The sequence below is a fragment of the Staurois parvus genome, unplaced genomic scaffold, assembly GCF_062004578.1.
Source record: "Staurois parvus isolate SC_StPar_1 unplaced genomic scaffold, SC_StPar_1.0 ptg000300l, whole genome shotgun sequence".
NCBI lineage: Eukaryota > Metazoa > Chordata > Amphibia > Anura > Ranidae > Staurois > Staurois parvus.
Genome location: NW_028318096.1, coordinates 787,784 through 802,382, shown reverse-complemented (window position 1 = coordinate 802,382; position 14,599 = coordinate 787,784). Strand labels below are relative to the sequence as shown.

The window sequence follows — 14,599 nt, the reverse complement described above, 5'->3', positions numbered from 1 at the left end:
CATACTTAGGGGCCCTGAAGCTGGAGTTTGGCTTTAAACTCAAGAAAAGCATTTGCTAGATAGGGTACAGGTGGTGTTCATAGGAGTCAGAATGCTCTTCAAGCCAAATTCAAACATTTTTGTTGGGGTAATTCATTTTAGCACCCCAACATCCATCTCCAATGCATCATAATGGACCTGTGTTTTAGCTCATGTTATGTATTGCTGTGTGCTGGATACAAAAAAGAGGTGCAGGTCTGTTTAAATGTTCACTGTGGTGCATTGGTGGCTAAATTAAAATTATTAGGTTGCTTTAATGCAATGTGGCATACTGTACATCAACATGTGTGCGATAATGCACTGTAAATGTCTCAGTCTGGCTTTATATCTTAAAACCATCATTCCTTCCACTTGTTTGGTTACACAGAAAGTTGGAAGTAAACAGATGGCAGCACAAGGCTGCACGATCATAGGGAGCACTGATCTTCAAAAGTTAGGGTACCAAAAGACATCGTCCTGTGTACATCGGGAGCTGTGCAACTGGTGCTATTCTGACCACGTGCGTTACCACGTCTGCTATTTCATCATAGACAGCATGTTAGAACAAAGAGCAAATGTAAAATTCTGCGTGAAACCCGTACATTTAAGTTTCGTCACCGGTAATGATCCTTGACATGAACGATGGGTCATCCACAGTATGCTGACGAAGTTATTGGCAGACTTCGATGCAGTACTCCTTCTGCTCTTGACTCAGCAGCCTGGGGGTGAACTTGGCAGCAACACGGCACATGTTCAAAACATACGTGAGGATTACCTGGACTATTCCGTTTGACACACCGACAATGGCAACATTATTGTGAATTGTTCTCCGATGATCTTCATGCACAAGTTGCCAAAAGGTTTTGACATTTTCAGGGGTTGAGCTCGTTGGAGGTCTTCCTGATCTCTTGTCATCTTCCAGTGATGTTCCCCCGCTCTTGAAGCATCCGTGCCACTCAAAACACATCGAACAGCTCATTGTCAAACATCTCTGTGGTAGATTTGCCCAGTTTTATGCAGAATTTAACATTTGCTCTATGTTCTAACTTACTGTCCACAATGAAATAGCAGATGTGGTAACTCATGTGGTCAGAATAGCACCAGTTGCACAGCTCCCGATGAACACAGGATGATGTCTTTTGGCACACTGATTTATGAAGGTCAGTGCTCCCTATGAATGTGCATGCAGCCCTGTTGGTGTGTTACAAAACTAGTCTTGAAACCTTTTGATACTACCTCATATAAAACTAATCAAATACTACCTCTAACTGCATATATTGGAAGTGTTTTTTACTAAAACAATTGTATCATTAAAGGGGTGCAGTATATACATAAGGGTGTCCTGACTCTGAAGTAACTAAGGTGTTACAATGTCCAGGTGTGCTTGGGATTGTCCTACTGTCACTAGGATTTAAAGGTAGAGGAAATCTCCCCAGTAGAGCCACTGACAACAAATAAAACCTGAAAGCTGTTCTAACCCTTCCCTACTCTATAATGAAACTTTTGCCGTCTGATGCACTGTGAACAAACATGCATTAGCATGCGTTATTATGAACGGGCTGCCTAAACACAACAGTGGCCTGAAAAAAAAAACATGCAAAACTTTTTGGAGAATGCAGTGCACCATAACACGTGGTATGTTTGTGTAGCATGCTATATACAATAAATGGCATCATAAAGCACTGCAGTTGGACACAATAGTCTGAATGCTATAATCACACATCACCAATAATAATTCATTTTTTTTTACTTTGGATTGAGCATGTATATTATTAAATGGCTCATTTGTTTTCTAGTAAGAAAATAAACAATATATTTTATTTTAAATTGTAGACATGTGTATATATATATATATATATATTTTTTTTTAATATATATACATACAAACTGTACATATATACACATACACAATACTGAATCCAGAGGAGAAGAAAATCTCCAACTGAGGCCAGTGTTATTGATGTGAGCTAAATTTTCTTTCCTTAATTGAAGCCAAATGTTGCACAGGTTGCATGCTGGGAACTCTGGCAGCCTGTCTGCCATACACTGAAACTTTCTGAAAGGCATCTTATATCAGGCACATTACTGAACCTCCCTGCAGACATTTCCTTTGGAAACAGACGTTTCTCTCTCCTTTTTCTTCGGCTTCCACAGCTCAGGATTTTCTGTTTGCAGTCTGAGAGTCTTCGCTGACACATACGCAGAAACTTATTTCAGGAAAATAATGTGTAATGGCTTAGTTAAAAATTATAGTTATTTGGAATTATGGCACTACTCCAGATAAACAAAGAACTTGTAAAGAAGAAATGTTCTGAGGAAAAAAGCACTTTACGAAGATGCTAAAGTGTTGTCACAGTTAATAAATCTTGAGATTCTGCCAAAGCCTTCTGAGAACGACATATGAAATTTCTTCAACTGACATGTAAGTCGTACATATAACGTACAATTTATTTCACATTTTTTGGTGCATGGGTGTGTATTATGCATGTATACATGCTTGTATTTATTTGTAGACCGACTGGTATACAACACAAGTATTGTGTTACCTTGATTGAGGGAAGAGTGCCTGTGTTTAAACGTGTACTCTACATCTTGGTCTGGCAAGGTAATGTTAACAGCCTGGCATGGTGTTGCTGGCTCCTCTTGTAGAAATGGAGATTAAACCAGAATACAGTCAGAAGTGGTTTGTGGTAGTGAATTCAAAAGAAAATATTTTTGATTTAAATTCTCCTGTTATATTAGGCCTGTTGTGTGCATATTTCAAAATTAGATTCTAATGTTTGTGGTAGAAACATATGTGTACTTTGATATAAAAGAATAACTAATCTTTATGTATTCCATGCTATCGTTTTGAACTATGATTTATAATACTAAACGGCTACCTTATGTGAAATTATTACGAATGCAAATACGTATCTAAAATTTCCAGCAACTATAAAGAATGTTACTGGCAATCGTGTTAAACTCTATTGTGTTGCCCTTTTGTTTTTTTAGAAGTTTTAGGTTAAATGAGGCCACAAGTGAAAAGAGGAAATATTATTATACGGAATTATTAAGCAGGAAGTTAAAGCAAACCTAGAGAAGAAATGCAAGCCTCGGTAATCCTAGTCACCTGGCCCTTCAAAATAATCCATTAAAACAAATTTATAACACTTACCTGTTTGAGGAAAAAGCTGTTCTAGGCTGCCACAGTGGTTGGTCACATAATCATATGTCTTGAAATTTGGTTACATCATTTCACTGAAGTGGCATGAAAATGGACTTTGAGGAAGAGCTAGCTAATCAGTGGAATTATCAAATTCGGACCCTTCCCTTCAATTGAGTTCATAGGGCCAAATGCCTAGGAATGTAATTATGCAAAGCATACAAATTTTTTTTATTATGCTAAAAAAATTCTGATCTGGCCTACAGGGGCGGACTGACAACTCATGGGGCCCCCGGGCAATAAGGGATCATGGGGCCCCTGTGTCCTTGCAAAAACTCAAAAAAGCCTATGAAAAAGGTACCAGGGGCATCTCATGGGGCCCCCTACTGACCCCGGGCCCTCGGGCAGTGCCTGAGTTTCCAAATTGTCAGTCCGCCCCTGCTGGCCTAATATATGTCAAAGTTTACAGTGTCGACATGCAGGTACCTTTTAACCACTTGCTCTCCAAAGGATTTACCCCCCTTCCTGACCAGGCCATTTTTTGTGTTAATTTAACTGACAATTGAGCAGTCATGCCACGCTGCCCCAAATGAAATTTATGTCCTTTTTTCCCATGAATTATGCCAAAATTTATTCTGCTACATGTCTTTGCTAAAAAAAATCCCAATACGTGTAAATTAATTGGTTTACGTGAAAGCTATAGCGATTACAAATGGTGGTACATATACTGGGATTTTTATTTTTACTAGTAATGGCGGTGATCAGTGACTTATAGTGGGACTGCAGCGGGCATTCTGACACTGTGGGGAACTGATTTGGTGTCACTGATATCCCCAGTGAAACCAATACAGTGATCAGTGCTAAAAAAAAAAAGCACTGACACTGTACTAATGGCACTGGGCAGGTAGGGGATAACATGAGGGGCTATCAAAGGGTTAACTTTGTGTGCTGTTTTACTATAAGCTGTGTCCCTGTGCTTCACTGTAAGCACACTGCTTTGGATGGCTCCAAAACCATGGAACCATCCAAAGCAGTGTGCACAAGCTGACAGGGAGGAGAACTGTTTTGCTTACAAACAGTTCTCCTTCCCATCGGAGATGCTCGGCAATCACCGGGCACCGGCAAGTAATGACTGGCCAGGACCTGGTAAATGACAGCCGTGGCTGCGACTGGCGGCGCGGGTAGGGTTTGGGCACGCACTCTACCCAGAAATGCAAAATCACGTATATATACATGATTTTGCACTCCTGTGCCGTGCTGTAGCTGTATTTCTGCTATAGGGCAGTCGGGAAGCTATTAAGCAAGTACCTAGGTTACACTTTAAAGGCTTAGATTCTAGACCTTTTTTGTTTTGGGGACTTCATTGCTGCTCAAGTCCAAATTAAGCTCTATCCTTCCTATTAAAAAAGAATTCCAGGTATGGTACTATCCCACCTTTCCACCTCGTCCAATCAGAGAGTGAATAAAATGAGAATTCACTGCAAAAAATGTAAAGCATTCTCTGAAGGTTTCCCATGCTGAGTGGCCGACCTCCTGTGTTCAAAATGCAGCGGCAGCCACTTGCAATGGGACCTAGATCTAGTGGAGATCACTGTGGTAACGGTGTATACTACAATGATTTCCAACTTCTAGAGGGATCCCACAGGTATGATATATGTACAGTTACATTGCTTCAAGCTGGACCAATGGCCCAAGACCAATGTATAAAATGTCACAACTGAAATTTTAAGTTATTAAGCCCTATATTCCTGTTAAGCCCTGCCCGCTGAGGAACTAGCATTTGATAGTTAAAAGACAGGGGTCAGGACTTATTTCTGGGAGGAGGTGGGGCTTAATTTCTGCTTGGGCTATTGTTGATGCCCCAAGTGCTTTTTAGACCTTAGATCCAAGGGGCTTCAGGTATATGAAGACCATAGATGGTGAAATATTTTAGGGTGGGCTAGGTGCACTTTAAGAGAACTGCAAGCATTTTTTTTCTGGAGCATGCATGCCTACATGTCTGCACACACTCACAAAATTCATTCAGAGAACCAGCGGAGCCAGCAGACAGTTCGGCCACCGTTGCGTTGTTCATGATTGCTGGTAGGAAAGGTCCTTATTTACAGCAGGAAAATCAGTCATTGGCTGCCTAATGCATTTCTAGGTTCTAAGTAAACCTGAGAGGGTAGGATGGTGAGTTATATTTTAACTGTAGGCTCTCTTTTTCTCCCTCATAGTATCACATTTTAACTTTAGAACTTAAACCCCTGAATCTTTCACATGTACAATATTGTTACTTTGATTAGCTTCTAATCAGGAAAATTGGGGTAGAAGCATGTCAGGAAAGCTCCTTTCCAAGCACATAATTTGTGTTGCCTTGCTGTGTTCTAAGACAACAACCAAAAAAAAAAATAACTGGCATTGTGCAATCGAGATATAAGCCTCAAATCAAAAAGCCATAAGGTATTTCCCATATTAATATCCACAACAACATTTTCAGTTCACAAAAACAAATATCACTTTGGTATAGAATATTTTGTTTCACAAATAATAGTTAATTAATAAAAAATTGTATTCCTTAGCAATCTGCATGTTTCTCATTTTATTTACTTCCATGAAAGGACTATTGGGAGATGTATTTCTGTGAGCATGCCTACAATGGTGGGAATTCAGCTGTCCCTGCAAGAATTTTACAAGTCTGTTGATCAAATGCCAGGGAGTATTAAAAGTTGTATCACACTATAGGAACAAGGTAAAATAAATGCTGGGGCATATTTTTGAGGGGCATTGAAGGTTTAGAGCAGGGGCGGACTGACAACTCATGGGGCCCCCGGGCAATAGGGGTCATGGGGCCCCTGTGTCCTTGCCCAAACTCAAAAAAGCCTATGAAAAAGGTACCAGGGGCATCTCATGGGGCCCCCTACTGACGCCGGGCCCTTGGGCAGTGCCCGAGTTTCCAAGTGGTCAGTCCGCCCCTGGTTTAGAGGTAAATTTGGCTAGTGCCTGAACATGCCCTTTAACTCAGACCAAAAACAGGAGCAACAATGAACAGGAATCATAGATTCCTTATGCAGAAGGGTACACAACCGTTGTACTTCTGGCATCACTATTGATGGTTTCAGAATGCTGCCCCTTTTTTCACGCTTCAGATTATGTATGATTCATATCACACTTAACAACTATGGGACTTGTACCATGATCTCACTGGTTTCACACATACGGTCATAGAGAGGCTTTAATACAACACACCATGTAGTAAAAATGAAAAACAATTCAGAGCTGAACTGTTACATTAAAAAACCTCTCAGGCAAAGGAACTAATATTTCATCAGACACAAAGAATTCATTAAAGACTAAGTAGAGACAGTTGAGTTTAAAAAAAAAGTAACTTAAAATTAGTAATGAATGGATATAAAAAGTAATAACCAGCAGCAAACTCTATTACTCACTCCAAATTTTTAGGAGTATCTTAGTAGCATAGGAATGCTCCAACAGTTGATCTTATTATAGCAGAACTCCTGACACAGGGATTTTTGTAAAACAGTGTGTAAACAAACATTATTTCTGATGGGGTGTATGCCATGCATGGCCCTTTAAAATCTAGACTTTTCTTGATGCCAATTAGTACAGCTCCCACCATAATTCTGACCCTCTCTGGATAGCTGCAGGTGTCATAGATGGAAGTAATACTGTCATTTACCCACCTCTCTCTCCCCCTGGCCATTCAAAAAACTGTGAAGGGTTCACAGAAGGTGTTTGTTTACACAACAATCCCTATCTGTGGTTTTGCATTAACCACTTGCCCTCCAGAGGATTTAATCCCCTTCCTGACCAGACCATTTTTTGTGATATGGCGCTGCGTTACTTTAACTAACAATTGTGTGGTCATGCAACGTTGCACCAAAATGAAATCTACATCCATTTTTCCCAAAATTAGAGCTTTCTTTTGGTGGTATTTGATCACCTGTGTGTTTTTTATTTTTTGAGCTATAAACAAAAAAATACAATTTTGAGAAAAAAACTATATTTTTGACTTTTTGCTATAAAATATGTCCAGTAAAAAAATAAAAGAAAAAAACAAATTTCGTCATAAATGTAGGCCAAAATGTTTTCTACACGTCTTTGCTAAAAAAAATCCCAATACGTGTAAATTAATTGGTTTACATGAAAGTTATAATGTCTACAAATGGTGGCATATATACTGGAATTTTTTTTTTAATACTAGCAATGGCGGCAATCAGCAACTTATAGCGGGACTGCGGCGGGCATTCTGACATGGTGGGGGGAACTGACTTACTGTCACTGATATCCCCAGTAACACTAATACAGTGATCAGTGCTAATAAAAAGCACTGACACTGTACTAATGACACTGAGCAGGAAGGGGTTAACATCTGGGGTGATCAAAGGGTTAACTGTGTGCTGTGTGTCTTTTACAGTGTAAGCACATTTCTTTGTATTCCTCTTCTGTGCAGAGCAATGCACAGCAGTGTGCTGGAGCTGACAGGGGAGAGATCTGTATTGTTTACATACTGAACTCTCTCCCGTCAGTGATACTTGGCGATTGCCGGGTGCTGGAATCACCGGACGGGACTCGGTGATCAACAGCTGAAGCCGCCAGTGGTGGCACGGGTAGGGCGCGCCCCCTACCGGGAAATGCAAAATCACATATATATGTGTGTGTGTATGTGTGTGATTTTGCGCAGCCCTGCCGCCCTGTAGCAGTATTTCTGCTATAGGGCGGCAGGAAAGCGGTTAAGGACAGTGGACAAGTGGCTGACCTGAAAACGTTCCAACAGGCCCATCTCTGTTCTAACCGCTATTCCAAATTACCTACCTAATGACACAATCTCTAAAAGAGAAAAAGAGAGGTTATGAGAGGCATTGTCACCCTTGTCTGTACGTCTGATTTGGGCTCCAAACACTTTGTCCTCTCTTCTATTATATTTTGTTGTTTTTGTAGTTCCCAGATACTTGCTAGAAAGGCTGATATCAATTCAGTTCTGTGAACAGGAAGTTACATTCACACAAGACTTCTGGCAGGATTAACAGGTATTCTTCTTTTCCTGCAGAAAATGTACTTAGCCTGAAAAAGGAAATCTAATGCAGCCACCACATTTAATGACTGATAAACATATTCCATTTTTGTTCTTGGGTTTAGATATGAATAATTGTTGGTGCGTCTCCACATCTAAAACTTAACTAATGTTAAGACATTACAGCGTATGTGCTTAAATAGTACTACCAGACAATTGGTAATAACAAATTTAAATGTGGTAGCCAGAGGACTAATTTTGGAGTGTCGCTCTAATATCCCACTATCTCAGAAACCTCTTGTTTAGTACTTTAATATGTGAAATCAAGTCAGGAGGATTGCTACTTTGCTCATTTTTATTTGCCTGCATATTTCCATGCAGAACTGTCTGATGTACAAAACATTGCATAATTCAGAAATCAGAAAACTATGGTTCATATACTATATGATTCCTACAGCTGGGGTGCATAGAGATGAATGGAGGGTCTGGTCTGGTCCAATAGAAATATGGACAGGCAGACCCGATCGGACTGATCATGTGACAGGGCCTAAAGCTGATTTCACACTGATGCGCTGCTGTTTACCTGCAATGTGGGTGTGAGCAGCACATCTGCGACTTTCCTGTGCATTATCTGTGCTTTACGGTAGACTTCTATTATATCTTGCAGGTGTGGCGCACTTTTGGAAAGCGCACCAAACCTGCAGAATAGAATTGAAGTCTATGGCTCAGTGCAGCTAACCCTCAAGAAAATGGCAGGTGCACTGCTCTGCACCTGCAGATCAGTGTGAAAGCAGCCCAATAACCCTTTTCTTTTAAAGTGCCAATACCCATATTATTTAATAATTATTATGCCCATGGTAATTACATAATTAATATGCCCATTGAAAAAACTAACTGTTCAGCTTCTGCTGCTAGGTTCCTTTCCCAAGCGGAGTGATACCAAATTCATTTTGCCTGAGACAGGAGCCTGTACTAGAGAGGAAGCTCTGCTCACTCTGTAGACGCTTGATTCCTGCAGCACCGGCTCCATTACAGTGATGATCTGGGATTGCAGGTCAGCAACCCGCAATCTGGGCTTGCCAACTCATCATCCAAGAGCATGAGGTGGAGGACCACATCAGCGGGCTAAGGGGGGCATGTGTTGTGCACCTCTGTTCTACAGTTTGGAGACCACTGCATGCATATGTACAGGAAAAAACTTGCAATTTACTGATTTGTGTCCATTTTCACATCAGTATTTTAAAAGTGTCACAGCCAGGGAAGTAATTTCTGGGGGCCTCTTATAAACTTTATGTATTGTTATTACAGTGTGTACAATTGGACAGTATGACCTGATAAGAGTTTCTGACTTAAAACTTGAATAGCTTAGAGGACTAATGCTTGAGGGAGTCTCTACAGCTACTATAAAACTTAACACAAAGGCAACGCGTTTCCCTATAACAGGTGTCCTCTGGGGTTGGACATCTACTGACATGTTTCCCCATAACAGGTATCCTCTGGGATTGGAGATTTCCAATCCCAGAGGACATCTGTTATTGGAAACTACATCAGGCGGCGTTGAGGCAGTGATGTCATCATGTATGGAAGTGCCATTGGGTCCTGCGGCTGCCCCACAATTTTAGTATATTGCTTGAATCTTCTAATGTTTGTAAGCTTTATTACTTCTTAAAAAAACCTGAGTTCACACATATTGCACTTTGAGACTTCTCTTTCTTTGCATCTAATATTCATCATTGCTGAGGAGTGTTGAGGGGAGGATAGACCTGAGTGCATAGCCCTGTGGAGGGGACACAGATGCTGAATCTGGCTTAATGAGTCACTGGTGGATGGAAAGGTCCGTTGGTGTGAGCTTTGGCTCTTTCATCCTGAGCCATTGTAAAGCACTACTGATCTCTGTTTTACCTGAGAACATTTTGGTCTGGTAAGAGGCTTTAGTTTCTGATGAAACATGCACAGGCACTGAAGCACTTTTTATACATGTAGTGCCACCCCTTCAGGGGCATCTGGAAGATGACTGTCCCGAATTGTTGCCCTGACCTTGCAAGCCTCTCGATACCTCTGACGCCCTGGGTTCGGACATAGAAAAATAAATATCACAATTGCAAAGATACCAGGTAAATGAGTATTTACTAAGGATTCCTAAGTCAACAGACAGAAAGTAATGATAATGCAGATATCTTTCAATATAAAACATTTAGTCCTCACGAGTATAGAACACAGATATGCAATGTACAGAAAATCACAGTGAATCAAACAGTGATAACCAATAGGCCCTGAAAGAACCTATGACCCCAGGTATAAAAGGGAAGAGAAAGACATTTCTATGTCAAACTGCTCAAAATCCTGATGCCATGGGCCCAAATAATAACAGCACAATTTATAAGAACTTAATATAGGAACAATGCAATAAGCAAATTCTGAGTAAGAGTGCCCCTTGGTATAGGTGTCCGGAATCTTCAGCTAGCTCAACAAGGGTCCAGAGGGACTGCAATGGCAACCAGCATTAGTGGATAGCACATGCAAAATGTTTCCTGTTAGATGGTTTTGTGTAAAGAGATGGGGTAAAGGTGTTTGCATGCAGTGTCTTTTGTAGGATGTACACAGTGTGGGCTTCTTCCCGCTCACCAATCCTGATGACACCAAGGCTCAAGGGAGTGGGATGTCCCAGAACAGGCTCTTGAAGAATCTGTAACCAGTGAATGGTGTCTGACCGTGCACCTGGCAATGCTGGGATTCGGCTGGGTCTGTAACGATGATGATGAGAGTGACCCTCGACAGTCACTTGGCTGACAGGGAGTTGGTGATGGTGGTCCTGCCTGGAGGTGTATGGCTCACTCGGTTAAGACTCTCCACACTGTCCGGGCCGCGAAGCCTTCTCGCATTCTCCAGAGTGGCCGTGACCCTCCTATCAGCTGAAGGGTGTGTTCCCAAGAGAGAGAACTCTTCCCTGGCCAGGCTATTTATCTCCTCTCCCAGGATTCTTCTCTCTTGTAGTTTTTGACTCCATGCCAAACCCAGCTCCATGGACTACATGTCGCACAATCCCCTGTTCTCAGTAGTGGTCTCTCTCTCTGCTTCCAGGAAATAATGTCACAGTACTTAGGCTTAACACTAGAGGGAAACAAACTCGAGGCAGTCTTTGTTAAAGAATGTCCCACGATGACTCGGACAGACTAGCTAGCTCCTGGCTACGCATATGAGCACCTGCTTGAGAGCACTTGGATGAACTGTATACTATTAGACCCCTTTCTGACGAGGCGGACCCATCAGTGGCAGGGGCATATTTACCACAAAGCAAACAAGGCATTTGTCTAGGGTGGCATTTTTCAGGGGGGCAGCACTACCCCTCAGAAGAAGGAACGCATGCCGCATAGGGACCAGGTGGGATCCAAGAGAGCCTGCGGGCTGCTTGACTGTGCATGCAGAGCCCAACTCTTATTCCCGGGGATGTCCGGAGCTGTAAAGGTGAGTGTATGTGAGTTTCTTTCTCTCTCTTGCCAGGGATGGGAAAGAGTGGCGGTGGGTGTATGGGGGAGACGATGGTAATGGCCGGGGAGGGGGGGGTGTTGTTGGTTGGTGTCAGGCTTTCTCCTTTGGTAGGGTGGGTTGCTGGTTGGTGTTATGCTCTGTCCATGGTTGGGGGGTGGGTGTTGGTCAGTGTCAAGCTCTCTCCTTTGGGGGGTTGTTGGTCGGTGTTATGCTCTCCCCACAGTGTGGGGGGGAGTGTTGGTCGGTGTCAGGCTCTCTCCGTGGGGAAGGTTGGGGCGGCTGATTTTTGTGTTGCCTAGGGCAGCAAAAAACCTAGATACACCACTGATCAGATGATCCGTCTCTTCACTGATCCCCACTGAGTAGGGGGATGACAGGTCGGTGTTCATTCCGCTGCTGCAGAGCGGACCCAGACAATGCCCACTGTCTTCTATGGGGCAGTCAGATAGAAACGGACCACCTGTCCATTTCCATCCAACTGCCATGTGATCTGATGGACCAGACGGATGGGGAACGGATCCCTATCCATCTGTTTTTGGCATACAGGATCGGATCAGATGCTAGCGGATGTCAGCGGTCCATAGAGGTCTATGGATGGTTCAATCTGGTCCGCCTGAAAAGCTGACAGGCAGACCCAATCGGACTGTTAGTTTGAAAGGGGCCTTAGTAGGAAATGTATTTAGATTCATGTATTTATATTGATTATTGGTTATTGCATATTTTGCAAATTTATATGATATATTGAACTGTATAGTGGGGGCTATTCATCATCGCATATTTTGCACAATAATTTGCAGCTGGCCTGCATTAAGGTTGTATGCACTTTATTTTTTACATTGCTTAATTTGCACATACTTGTTCTTTGCACAGTATATTGGGTAATTTTTCATATTGTATGATTATCATTTAATTGGATTGTTCACACTATGGATCATGTATTGGTTTGAATGACAAAATTCTTTAAAAGAGATAGCATACCTGTTTATTTACACTTTAACATACGTCAATGTCATAGAATTGCAGTATGTCAGAAGGTAATTGATTCTGTTTCTTTCATATTCAGATATATTTTTGGCGTCACAGTATTAACTTTCAAGACAACTGTTGCATATACTTTGGAGTCTTTCAAAATTCACACATCTTTCCAATCTAATCTTATGTGAAAAATGTTGGAATCTTATGTGAATTATAGGTGAAAACATTGATAAATAGACCCATTTTTGTTGTAAAGGCGGCATATTCATAAAGCAGTAAATCATTTATCAAATATTCACTACAAGTGACTCTTCTAGGTGTACATGTTTTAAATGACAAGGATTGATTTTCTACCAGTGATAGTTCAGTGAAAGTCACATTCACTCCTTTCATTTGCTCATAAATACGCTTCAGAATGTTCAGGGAACATAATATTATGAATTGTAAAACGTAATGTATTAATTTATTGTTCTTATAGTGTGTACAAATGTATAACATTTCTATTACGTTAGGTTCAGCAATGCCAATTTATTAAGCAACAATGAAAATGACGTTGGGCTAGCCAGTGGAAGCACCGCCTCTAGTAACCAGGCTAACCTAAAGAACAGCCATTTGTGATTCTCCTCTTATTACAAGAGGACATCCCATTCATGACACTCACAATGCTGAGTGTTCCTGAGCATGCTCCTGCATATGTTATGCAGAAGTGATGCCGTACTTGGGTCTAAAATGTACACTTCTTTCTGGCTTTTAGCATGTTTCTACCAGTAAATCAGTCACTGATATTACAGTAGTTCACAGCTCATCACATTTTCAAAATAAAAATGCAGCAACACATTGTAATGCACATAAAATTGGTCTTGCTGCATTTTTTTCAGTGCAACACAATGCATGCATTGTGCATTGTGGTGCACTGAGGTGCCATGCAACACAGTTGGGTTGTGAAGGTACATTGGGGTGACATTAAAAACAAATGACATCTTCTAGATTGTAAGCTCGAAAGAGCAGGGCCCTCGATCCCCTCATGTTTTGCATTGTATTGTCGTTGTTCTGTCACATGTTCTGTCCCCCTTTGTAATGTACAGCGCTGAGCGAACTATTGGCGCTTTATAAATACTGTATAATAATAATAATAATAATGACACTGCAATTGGTGTATTATTGCCCACTACAGTAACAGGAGTGATTTTCCACAACTGCTTGGTGTGAACAGGCACTTATCATCCCCAAGGTGAAACCCTAAACTTGGGAAACCTCACGCAGGTTCCCTGCTATGTTGGGTGTTTCATAACTCCATTAAAGAATATGTAAAACCAACATTTTATATTCCTGATATGTGCCTGTTGTACCAGTATATGTGTCTGCTGTAAGAAAAAGTATCCCTGTATGAAAAAGTATCCTGTTCTCTTTGTATTGCTTCTTTTGTTTGAAATCCCTGGTGTTCCCACCAGTCCCTCTGCTTTTTTATTAAAAACTTACAGTATTAGGTCAGCAAGGTCAGTTTCCTAGCTGTGCTGAAAACTCAGCGTGCTGTCTTCCAATAATTAGACTTGTGCTCACATGCCCCCCAGCACAGTCATTCACTGGGAAGACCAATCTACTGATGTTTCCCCTCCCCTATCTCTCTGAGCTCCTTATGCAGCTGAGAACAGAGGATATTCGATCACTTACATAAAAAGGGAGAGAGGTAGTTATAGTGGGATCCATTCACAAACCAGTATTTTCCTCCTTAAAGTTTGTGGTAAAATACCTCATAGCATTTTTCAAAACGTCTTTTAACATTCACAGATGTTGCTAAAATAAGGCATGCGGTATTTCATCGAAATATGCAGTATTTATCTCATGAAACCTGAGGTATTTTATCTCATGCGATATCCAGTGGAATGGATACAGTCGAGGAGAATTGAAACCCTTGTCAGTTTTTGTTGGTAATGTGATTTTTTTTAATACTATTTTCT

At 41.3% G+C, this 14,599-nt stretch overlaps 1 protein-coding gene across 1 annotated transcript in view; it reads left to right on the top strand.

Annotated features, from left to right (window-relative positions):
- Positions 1 to 2,093: 2,093 nt before the first annotated feature.
- Positions 2,094 to 14,599, top strand: part of DDR2 (discoidin domain receptor tyrosine kinase 2) — a 171,389-nt gene continuing 158,883 nt past the window's right edge. Inside the window, exon 1 of the mRNA XM_089683073.1 lies at positions 2,094 to 2,440. Within this exon, the coding sequence (XP_089539199.1) occupies positions 2,419 to 2,440 (22 nt within the window). The 5' untranslated portion in view covers positions 2,094 to 2,418. The remainder of the gene's footprint in view (positions 2,441 to 14,599) is intronic.